This window comes from Galeopterus variegatus, unplaced genomic scaffold (assembly GCF_000696425.1).
Source record: "Galeopterus variegatus unplaced genomic scaffold, G_variegatus-3.0.2 Scaffold4824, whole genome shotgun sequence".
In the NCBI taxonomy this organism is placed as follows: Eukaryota; Metazoa; Chordata; class Mammalia; order Dermoptera; family Cynocephalidae; genus Galeopterus; species Galeopterus variegatus.
The window spans coordinates 148492-160233 of NW_007730935.1; the positions used below are offsets into that span (position 1 = coordinate 148492).

At 53.0% G+C, this 11742-nt stretch overlaps 1 protein-coding gene across 1 annotated transcript in view; it reads right to left on the bottom strand.

The window, feature by feature from the left end:
* Positions 1-1006: 1006 nt before the first annotated feature.
* The window catches only part of LOC103603846 (chromodomain-helicase-DNA-binding protein 5-like), a 23104-nt gene continuing 12368 nt past the window's right edge, over positions 1007-11742 (bottom strand). Inside the window, exons 12-22 of the mRNA XM_008588436.1 lie at positions 10510-10589; positions 10147-10279; positions 5649-5738; positions 4869-5006; positions 4518-4626; positions 3786-3918; positions 3292-3487; positions 2252-2415; positions 2012-2126; positions 1851-1904; positions 1007-1051 (exon numbers count right to left, since the gene is read on the bottom strand). Of these exons, the coding sequence (XP_008586658.1) occupies positions 1897-1904; positions 2012-2126; positions 2252-2415; positions 3292-3487; positions 3786-3918; positions 4518-4626; positions 4869-5006; positions 5649-5738; positions 10147-10279; positions 10510-10589 (1166 nt within the window). The 3' untranslated portion in view covers positions 1007-1051; positions 1851-1896. The remainder of the gene's footprint in view (positions 1052-1850; positions 1905-2011; positions 2127-2251; positions 2416-3291; positions 3488-3785; positions 3919-4517; positions 4627-4868; positions 5007-5648; positions 5739-10146; positions 10280-10509; positions 10590-11742) is intronic.

Sequence of the window (11742 nt, forward strand, 5' to 3'; positions counted from 1 at the left end):
TCAAGGCCTCTCCAAAGACAGGAGAACAGGGATGGTCCAGGCTCCAGGGAAGGCCTGGTTCCTCAGCCACTGTGCACTGGGGAGTCTGGACCCAGGGGCAGGTGGGACAGGCATCTCCGAGCACAGGGCCGGGCCAAATTCTCCTGGGCCACCTCAGTACCCATGTCCCTTCTGCTGGGACGCTAGCTATCACCTGCCCATACCCACACCCCCTGCGCAGGGCAAACTCCAAACCCCTTCCTGCAGTGGCTAAGAGACAAGTGCAGCCCTCCCCCCGTTCTCCAGGAGCGCACACTGCGGCCAGCCACGCACAGCTGGGGCCACAGGTCCTCCACTGGTAACCACAGAGTCCAGGACCTGTGAGACACACTGGGCCAGGGACAGACACGTGCTGACAGAGAAGCCCCTGTCTCAAGGAGACAGCACATACCTGATGGTTTTCAGACCCGACAGGACGGAGGCAGGAAAACACCCTGCCTGACGTGGAAATCAGCCAGGGTATCCACGCTGGGCCGGGCGGCCACTCCCCAGACCTGACCCACCTGGCACGGGGGGTACCCAAGCGGGCCGGGGGCCAGAGCAGAAGGACAGTCACGCAGATGTAGACAGGACAGGGCTGGGGGGACACTGAGGGCTCCCGGGGCACCAGACGCTGTGTTCTCCCCAGCTGGGCCAGGCCTCAGGGCAGCGCTAGGACTTCCAGGGGGCTTCCCTTCCAGTCTGGAGCCCATGGACAAAGAGACGTAAGCGCTGCAGGTTAGAATCTCCCACACGTCGTCCAAAGTGTTTTACCAAGACAAAGTGTTCAAGTCCTCAACAGGGGAGTGCAAGAGACGCATAAATGCGTGAGATCTCTTCTAAGAAGCCGCTCTGGAAAAGGCGGTACGGTGAGTGTGACGGTGGGTGGAAGAACACTTGAATTATGATGAGGTGGCACTTCCGGGCTCTGGCCCAGCCAGGCTGGGCCTCGTCCTCTGTGTGATGGCATTTCCTAAAAGGGCGGCAGCTTTTCTCTCCCACGGGGGTCGGGCAGGTGGCCCAGAAAGCGTGGCTGTAAAAGGCACAGCAGCTGGTTATAGTTGGGCAGTCAGGTCTCCAGGTGGGGGCTGTGGGGGCACCCCACCACCCATCATGGCCAACTGTGATCAGAGGTTCCCAAGCCAATACCTGCCAGCCACAGGCCACCGGGCCAGGCCATCGGCTACACCCAGAGCACCAGGGAGCACCCCAGGAAGCAGCCTCCAGCAGTGGGGCTGGCCTGGAAGCCCTCATGCCCTGGCGTCTCTACACTCAAGAGAAGTATTAACTGGGACAGATTGGCCTTGGCAGCAGCTGGCAGCCCCAGTGAAAGAAGCCAGGGAGAACTGGCAGTTTCTCCAATAGAAGCCCCCCTCTCTAGCCAGTAACACCTCCCAACCCTCAGCCACACTCTTGGTCCTGGGCAGGCAGGGAGGGCGTGACAACAAGATGGGACGGTGCCACCCTACAGGGCAGAGGACAGGACAGATTCCGGGCTGGGGCAACAGTCCTTGGCTCGATAATGTGAACACACGTGCACACGGACACCCACCTGCACACATAGGAGAGGACCCAAGTCCCAGCCCCTCATGTCCTGCCACCCCAGCCTCCCAGTGGGTGGACACACAGGCCTGAGGTAGTCCCAGAGCTAAGGAGACTGGGGTGGAGGTCCCCAGGCAAGAGGGCAAGACTCTCAAGGCCCCGGAGACAGGAAAGGCTCCAGGGCATCAGGACGTGAGTGGAGTGCAGCGACGGGACTGGTTCTGGCCGGGCCTGACATGCCAGCTGGGGGCAGGGGCACGGGACAGCAAAGTAGCCAGCAGTGGCCTCACCTCAGCTGGAAATGAGCGCTGCGACAGAGGGAAATCATGGGGACGACTAGATATCTGTCAAAGAGAGAGAACACCGCAGGCTAGCTGGCAACAGCCACCGCGGAAGGCCGGCCCCGCGGGGCACCTGTGCGCATGCTGCCCGGAAGCGGACGGGCACCTACCGGTCACATAGGGCCCCAGGGGCATCTGGTTGTAGTTGACAATCCCTCCCGGTCCAGGGCCCCGGAAGTTGGGCCCAAAGCTGTTGTTGTACATCTGGGAGGAGCCAAAAGCGCCCTGGAGGCAAGGACCAGCTTTACAGGTGCAGTCTCGCCCCCACCCCAGCCACCACCCGGGGCGCCCACACGTGCAGGGCAGGGGGTGGTGGGGCTCGGGTCCAGGGTGCGCAGGCCAAAGCTGACCTGCTGGATGGTGGGGTCCCCGGCACGGTTGGTCAGGCGGCTCAGGATGCTGCGCTCCGACATCTGCAGGCGGGCAGCCACGGGCGGGATGCGGGACAGCATGGAGGGCAGGCGTGTCACGTCCGCCTTCATGTCGCTCAGCAGCTCCTCCAGCTGGTTCAGGACTGCGGGAGGGAGGGCAGCGGAATGCAGGCAGCAGCCAGGCTGGCCGGTGCTTATTTACAAGGGTACGTTATGGACCACTCCAAGCAGGAGAACCAGGGCACACTCTTCACCCACCCTCCAAGGCCAAAAAGCGGAGCGCTGCCAACTGGGGAAAGAGTGGGGCATTGGGAAGAATGCCTCCCAGGGGCCCAGCGCCACAGAGAAGACAGCCAGAAACCCTGGCCCAACACTGGGCTTCCCACCGGAGCCTCCCAGGGAGGCCTGCAGCCCCGGCCCACTGCTGGGACGGGCAGGGGTGCTCACAGGGCGGGCTGCCAGCACACCAGACAGAGCACAGGCCTGTGAGCCCTGCGACTCTCACATGTGAGCTTGGCCTTGGCCGTGTCCCTCTTGGCTCTGGGTCCCCCTCTCCCCCCGACCAGCCTGGGAGCTCCCCGAGGACAGCAATATGCCCAAGGATTACAGACACGGATTCCAAGCACAAGTGGCAAGGTCTGAATTCCAGGAGACCTTGGGCAAGTCATTTCACCTCCCCGAGCTTCAGTGTCTTTGTCTTTAAAATGGGGACAATAAGACTCACCACTTAGGGTACTATGAGGATTAATGAGATGACGTATTTAAGGCATATTGTCAGGGCTCGATAAATGACGGCTTTTACAATTTCATGACATTCTGTGTCAACTTCCCCCAGCCCAGGGCCTGCCTACAGGGAGCCTTCGGAAAAAGGCTGGAGGAGGAAGGGCCTCAGTTTCCCCACAGGTGAGATGAGAGACTGGCGCTCTGTCCCCAACCCCTGCCCCACCATCCACAGCCAGGAGCACTCCCTGGCCAGGAGGAGGACAGGCGGGCCACGTGCAGGCAGCGGGCCCGCTCACCCTTGTGCAGGACGGCATTGGCAGGCTTGTTCCCGGCCAGGGACTCCTTGGACAGGTGCTGGTGGCTCTCAGCAAGGCACTCCACCTCGGCCAGGCGGGCGTTGAGGGCCATGGCGGGGTGGTTGGGGTCCTGGGTCATGTTGAGGTACGCGGCCCTCCGGAGCTGTTCCTCAATCACCAGCGCCTGCTCCAGCAGCTGGGGGGGGACCGCGCATTGGCCTGGCCCCTCTTCCTGGAAGGCCGGGCCCCCCTCCACCCGCAGCCGCCCCGGGCTTCCAGCAAGCAGGGTTCTCTGTACCTTGTCACCCAGGCCACGCCAAGGACCCCATCGCTGTGTTATTTGATTGACTGACTCCTCTCTGTCTTAGCCTGGCCTAAGTCTAGCACGGGGAGGGGGTTGCTGCTCTCTAATTCCTTTGTCCCAGGCCCTCCCGAAACCTGTCCCTCTCGTATCCCCACTCCCCCCACAGCCTCTGGCCCTGCCGAGGACTGACCTTGAACCTGCGGGCCAGGAACTTGTTCTTCATCTCCAGGTAGTTGCCCTTGTGAATCTCAGACTTGAAGGGCTCGTTGAGGATCATGTATCTCGGGTCATTCTGGATGTCCTGCCAGCGGGCATAGCCATGTCTGGGTGGGGCACCGTTAAGGGCAAACCTGGCCGTTGGAAGAGGCGGGGTCCTGCCAGCTGGGGCCGGGGAGCAGGGGCCAGCTGGAGTCAAGCATCCAGGCTGTGTGCTCTCAGGCAAGTCATTAGCCTCGGGTGCAAGATCAGCAGGTTGACGGAGACAGAGACAACATCAGGAGACGCTGACAGGTGCCCTCGGTGCGCTAGACACGGCACGGGGGCTTTACAGGGTTAACCCCTTCGTCTCAACAACCCGAGGTAGATACGTTCAAACCCCCTGAACGTGACCTTATTTGGAAAGAGTCTTAGGTGCAATCAAGTTAAGAAGGGGTCACACCAAATCGGTGGGCCCAAGATCCAATGACTGGTATCCCTATAAGAGGAGGGAAATTTGGACACAGACACAGTCACGCACAGGGAGAAGCCCTGTGACAACAGAGGCAGACATTGGAGCAATGCGGCTACAAACCGAGGTACACAGGACTGCCAGCCACCACCAGAAGCTAGAAAGGCTAGGAAGGACTAGAGCCATCAGAGGGCTCTCCCGAGGTCCACAGAGGAACAGGCAACAGTCTGCCCAGCCTGGCCCAGCTAAAGATACGTCACGATGCCCGCCAGCAGCCAGTAGTCATGGCGCCGGTGCCAGATGTCGTAGATTTTCCCCGACGACACAGCAGCACGTTCCTCGTTCTGCCACAGCGTGTGCAGCTCTGGGAAGCGAGCCAAGGTGAGCAGAATGAAAGGTGCCCCCAGGCTTCCACAGAGATGTGGGCCTGGGAAAAACTACCTGCCATCGCCCCAGCCCCAGGGGCTCAGTGTTCCAGGGTCGCTAAGAAAGTTTACTCAATGGACTCGTATCAACCACTCACACTCTAGTATAAAATAACCCTCTGCCCAGACTCCCAGGATCCAGAGTCAGGAAGCCTGTGACACCCAGCACCCCGCCCCATACCTGTGAAGCCCCCATCTGCAATGTTGAACATGAATTTGAATTTCCCACTCTTGTCCTCCTTCTTTCCCTCCACATCTTCTTCTCTGTCACCATTTTGCTGTGTTTCAATGGACTCCTTCTCTTCAGCCTTGGTGTCATCTGTGGGAGACAGATCACATTCATTCATCCATCCAAAAGGCACTTCCCTGGAGCCTCTCTCTGCCCAGCGCTGGGGACCCACAGACAAGCATGAAACATCCCCTTGTCCTCAAGGGACTCTCTGCCAAAAAGGATTTTAGAAGCCAGCAGCCCCTTTCTCCGTCTTGAGTAGGGAGGCTGGTTCCAGGCCCCAGTGCCCCTCCCCCAACACATCAGGGCCACCTGGAAACAGGGCAGGGGAGCGCTGTGGAAGGAGCAGCTCAAGTTCAAGGACGACAGAGCTGCCTGCAGGGTCTGATCTGGGGACGACTGTGCCAGACATTCCAGCACCAAGAGGCACACAAAGCTTCCAGCTGACCCCACATCCTCCAGACCAAGCGCTATGCCCAGGTCTCCCCCATCTCTCTTGGTGGCTGGGGCCAGAAGAGGGGTTAGGAGAGAGGAGGGGGAGTCTGTCCTCTGTGGGGAGAAAGCCTTGTGCTGTGAAGGGCTGGCAAGTCCAGGCTCCCACCCACCAGCTCCAATCAGGGCCAGGGGCCAAGGGGACAGTGCCTGGGAGGCTGCAGGAGGCTGAACAAGTTCCAGAGGACACCCAGGAGGGACCAAGGGACATAGGCCAGAGCACACAGAAAAGCCCCAGACCTGGCCTGAAATCGCTGCCGTCCCCTCTGCTGTGAATCAAGCTTAGCTCCAGCTTGTCCAGGATTTTCTCTTTCTCAGGAAGCACTTCCTCTGCAAGACAAAGAGGGTTCATGGGGTGGGGAGCGGTCTGGGAAGGCAGAGGAGCCTCGGGGCTGTTGGCTTTCCAGCGCTGTCTTAGGCACACACAGAAGCCCATCCGTCAGTATGTTACTCCAGCATGTGCCATCAAACGGAGCTCCTCTGCGGGGGGTGGCGGGACCTCCCCACCACCACCAGCTTACCCCTCCCCCCAGACACCTCGAGGAATGGTCTCAAAGTCCTCCTACTGCAATGATAACCAGAAGATTTGAAGTCCCAGCAACAGAGCTGACCTTCGTTAACATGAACCTCCTCTTAAAGACACCCAGAAATGTTGGGCAAAATACACTGCATTGAAAAAGCACACAGGTGAGCTCGCAGGAAGAAAAGGAGAGCAGCAGGTGCCAGAATGCAGGGGAAATTAAAGGTGCAGAAGGACAGCTGGCGTCTGGTGGCCCCAGGCAAGGCCCGCGACTTGGGGCCTGTGTCTCAGCACCCAGGCAGGACAACAGATGAGGCCTCAAGCCCAGAAGATGCAGAGAATTGGAATTAAGCCAACACCCTCCAGCCACAGTGGTCTCTGTGAAAGAGAGAAAGTTCTGTCCACCGGCCATGGCCAAGCTGAGGAAGCCTGTCTCCAGCATGGGATCTAGGAGAAGAAAGTCTCCAGTAAGGAATCGAAACCCACACAGGCTGTGAAATCTGCACGGCCCCACCCCAGGCAGAGAAAGCATCATAAACACTGGTCCCAGACCAGCAGAATGACCAGGGGACCGCCGGGCCCTGAGCTTCTGGAGATAAAGAGGGAGAGACAGTCCCACTACTCAGGTGACATGGGATTTCTGTGGATGAAACAATCCCTGACAAAGATGTACCCAACCAAAACCTAGAAACCAATGATCCACCCACAAAGGGCAAGAACCAGCAAACACACAAGAAGTAGATAAGCACTTTAAGACATTAAAACAATGTCAAAGGGACTATAAACTAAGTAAGCTTGGAGTGATTTGGGTGTGGGGAGGGAGAAGGAACAGAATCCACAGGGAATGAATGAGATCAGGAAAATGAAAATTGGGAAAACCCAGATAAAACTTCTAGAAATAAAATCTACAATCATTAACATTTTATTGCAGAACTCTGAGATATCCTCTAAGACTTCCCACTCCTGGAGTCCCTGCATATAATCCCTGGGACTGTGAGTATGATGGATTTACTCCCCTGAATGGGTTATGTTATATGGCACAGGTGACATTAACACAGGGAGATTGCCCAGGCCAGCCTGACCTGATTACTCAAGTCCTTTAAAAGCAGAGAGTTTTCTCTGGCTGGTCACAGAAAAGGAAGTCAGAGATTCAAGGCGTGAGAGGGTTTCCATGCACCGCTGCTAGCTTGCAGATGGAGTAGGCTCCATAGCAAGGAATGCATGTGGCTTCTAGGGGCTGAGAGTGTCCCCTGCTGATAGCCAGCAAGGAAGCAGGACCTCAGTCCTTCAACCCTAGGAACTGAATTCTGACAACAAGAATGAGCTTGGAAGATTATTCCCCAGAACCTTCAGACAAGAACTCAACCTTGACCTCAGTCTTGCAAGACCTCACAAGAATGAGCTTGGAAGGAGATTATTCCCCAGAACCTTCAGACAAGAACTCAACCTTGACCTCAGTCTTGCAAGACCTCAGCAGAGAACCCAGACACACCACACCAGACTTCTGACCTACAGAACCGTGAGCTAATCCATGAGTGTGTGTTAAGCCACTACCTTTGCAGTAATTTGCTTGTGTTAAGACACTACCTTTGCAGTAATTTGCTATACAGCCGTACAAAACAATACAGATGGGTAAGTTAAAAATAAAAACAGCCATGTAAAGAAAGTAGAAACTGAAGCTACAACTGAGGATTACTCAAAAAGCCTTGCAGAGAGATAGATAAACAAAAAAGTGTTAAGCCACTACCTTTGCAGTAATTTGCTGTACAGCCGTACAAAACAATACAGATGGGTAAGTTAAAAATAAAAACAGCCATGTAAAGAAAGTATAAACTGAAGCTACAACTGAGGATTACTCAAAAAGCCTTGCAGAGAGATAGATAAACAAAAAAGAAGCAAAAGACGTGAAAAACTCATCAGCCCCCAACTTTGGCCAACCTTGTCCTTGTACCCTGCTTTCTCCTTCTTCAGGCATTTGGGGTCTGTTGTTAAACAACACAGACCTCTGTTTATTGTTGATTCCTGTGTCCCCCACTAGAATACAAATTCCATGAGAGAGGCCTTCAGCTGTTCACTGCTGTGTCCCCAGTGCCTGGGACAGCATGTGACTCTCAGCAGGCTTTGTACGTGTGTTTGTTGGATAAATAGGTGAATCAATGAATTCCAGAGGTGGAAAGTAAACAGAGTAGGGAAAAAGACAATATTCAAACAAGAAATGGCTGAGAATTTTTCCACAATTGGTGAAGGACATAAATACTCAGCTTTAAGAACACAGTGAGTCACAAGCAGGATAAATAAAAACCACACATCAGCAAAGACAAAGAGAATGTCTTAAAGGTAGTCTTCTAATGTTAGAAAGGATAGAACAGACAGATTTCCTACAAAGGAGCAACAATTACACTGGTAGTGGCCTTCTCGGCAGCACAAGGAAAGCCAGAATAAAAAAGAAATACTATCCTCAAAGTGCTGAGGGGAAAATCCCTATCCCATCTCAAATTTTACTATTATTCAAAAATAAAGGAGGGCTGGTTGGTTCGCTCTGTTGGCTGGGGCATGGTGTTAAAAACCAAGGTCAAGGGTTCAGATCCCATCACCAGCCAGCTGCCAAAAAAAAAAAAGAGTAAAGGAAAAATAACACACAATGAGAAAATGTACCATTCACAGAAATTTTTGGATAGCCCCATTAAAGGTTGTACTTTAGGAAGAAGGACTTTGAATGAAGCAATGGTGAACAGACGAGCAAACATAAAACTGGTAAGAATGTGAGAAGATCTAAATAAGGATCCAAGATTTAGAAGGAAGCCTAACAACAAATTTGGGAAAGTAAAAAGTTGAAAATAACATACTGGGCAACAGCAATGTGGCAGATGAAAGGAAACTGAGTTACACTAAAGCTATCTATAGTCTTTGTATTATTCAGGAGGGATACATGTTAAAAATTTAAGAGTACAGAATAGAATTGGCTATAAACTTTCCAAATGAGTTGAGGAAAGAGAAGGGAGATTTAAAGAAAATTTGATGATTGAAAGCTGACTTTCGTTTTCACCAAAAAAAAAAAAAAGAAAGAAAAGAAAATTTGATGAATCCAAGAGATGACAGGAATGGAGAAAAAAAGAAAAGGCAAGGGCAATACAAAGCTCAAAATAAGATAGTAGAAATTCATCCAAATATCTAGTTATTACAATAAATGTAAAGAGATTAAATTTGCCAGCTTAAAGATAGAGACACTACGATTAAATTTAAAATAATGAATCTCCTTGTACGTTGTTGGCAAGAGATATACCTAAAACATAATTGTACAGATAGATTAAAAGTAAAAGAATGGAAGAAAATATTTGCCAATCATATATCTGGTAAGGAACATATATCTATAAAGAAGTCTTACAACTCAATAATAAAAGGTAAATAACCCAATTTTAACAGGGCAAAGTATCTGAAAAGACAATTCTCTAACTAATATATACAAATGAGTTATAAGCACATGAAAAGCTGCACAAAAGAAATACAAATCAAAACCACAATGAGATACCACTTCTCATCCACAATGATGGCTATAATCACAATAATAACAGTTGGTGAGGATGTGGAGAGACAGGAGCCCTCATACATCTCTGGTGGGAATGTAAACTGGTACAGCACACACAGAAATAATTTAGTAGTTCCTCAAAATATTAAACAGAGTTACCACATGATTCAGTAATTCTACTCCTAGGTATATACCCAACAGATTTGAAAACCTATGTCCACATAAAAACATGTACATAAATGTTCACAGCAGCATTATGCACAGCCGAAAAGTAGAAACAACCCAAAATCCATCAACTATAAATGGATAAGCAAAACAGATCCCTACAATGGAGTATTATTTGGCCATAAAAAGGAATAAAATACTAATATATTCTGTGACATGGGTGAACTTTAAAAACAGGCTAAGTAAAAGAAAAAAATCTGACCATATCAAGGCAGAAAGCAGGTTTCCACAATATCATATAGATTTCTTATGTTTTCAGACGACAGTGCAATTGAGTTAGAAATCACTAATTAAAAGAAAGGGAAAAAAGGCCTAAACTTTTATGGCAGGAAAAGTTAAAGTCCATCTGTACAGAGACATGGGGCCCAGCCCATCTGGGACAGGGCACACTCAGCCAGGGAAAAGAGTGGAGCCTGCCCTACTCAGCCCAGGGCCACGGAAGCCACAGGCTGTGCTGGGCGGAGTACCTTTGGGCAGCTGCTCCGGAGAGGGCTGGGCCTTCTCTGTCTCCTCTGGCCGCTCCTCTCGGGCTCTCTCCTTGCTGTCCAAGCTCTCGTGTTTGTCCTCGCCCTCCACTCTGTCCAGGGCAGTTGGCAGGGCCTGGGGGACAAGCCAGGGGAGTGCGGGGCCTCAACAGGTGTGGTGCGCAGGGAGTGTGCACTGGGCTGGGAACCCACCATCCTGGCTCCGGTGCCTGCTCCCCCAGGCCCAGAGGCCCGAGCTGGGAACCAGGAGGCTTGGGTTCTACCTGGCTGGGCAAGGCCTGAGAAGGTCCCCAGACCCAACTTCCACTCTACACCCATGATGGGAGACACCAGCAATTTCCATACCTGGATTTCCAGGGCCTTCTTTGGCTTCTGGACCCCCGGCTCTTTCTCATCCATGTAGCCCAGCGGGGCTTCCATTTTATCTGAAAGATGAAAGGAAAGAGATAAGACAGGTGGGCTGAGGTGGGGAAGGGGGAGAAGGGCAGGGAATGGGGTGCCAGAGAAGACAGGGAGGGCTTGGCCTTCGGGAGGCCCCATTGGGGCCAGGCCCCTCAGGGAGAGAGGGGCAGGATCCCCGGATAAGCCAGAGGGCCAAGGCCAGGCTTCCGACTCCAGGATCCTTGTAGGACCTTGGGCCCAGTGGGGACCTGCACACAGTAATGGCTGCCCATCTGGAGGCAGGGGGGTGAGGAGGCCAGAGGCACGGATTGCAGGCCAGGACACCTAGGTTTGGTCCCAGCTCTCAGGCTGGCTCACTGGCCGTGTGCCTTCAGACAGATCGTTTGAGTCTCCTCCTTGCTGCTGACTCGTGTGGATCCAAGAAGCCCTGGCAGGTGGGTACTATCAAATCCCATGTCATGGATGGGAAAACAGAGGCCCAAAGGGGTTAAGTGACTTCCCCAGAGTCACACTCAGAGTTCAAGGCACAGCCAGGAAGCAAACCCAGGTGTGTGCACCTCCTCAGGGCACACTTATGTCCTCAGAGAAGCTATGCCTCTCAGGGTCTCACCTGTCACCTGGGGATGGGTGTATCTGCCCCAGGCCTCAGAGGCCCAACTTTGCCCAATAAAAGACATGTTGCCCAAATAAACACCTGGATTACCAAAAGGGCACTGCAGACAAATAACCCAATTTAAAACAGGCGCAGGATCTGAAAAGACATTTCTTCAAAGAAGACATACAGGGCCGGCCCGGTGGCGCACTGCTACAGTGCGCCGCTTGGGAAGCGCGGTGGCGCTCCCACCGAGGGTTCGGATCCCACATACAGACCGGCCGCTCACTGGCTGAGCGAGGTGCGGGGGCAACACCGAGGGTTGCGATCCGTTGCCGGTCACGAAAAAAGACAAAAAAAAAAAAAAAAAAAAGAAAAAAAACAGCCAGTAAGCACCCGAAATATCTTCAGCATCAGGGAAATGCAAACCAAAACCACAGTGAGCTCCCATGTCACACTCACTGCAAAGGCTAGAATCAACAAGTCAGACAGCAAGCACTGATGAGGATTTGGAGAAACCAGAAGCCTCACACAGGGGTGTTAAATGGTGCGGCCGTTTTGGAAAACAGCCTGGTAATTCCTCA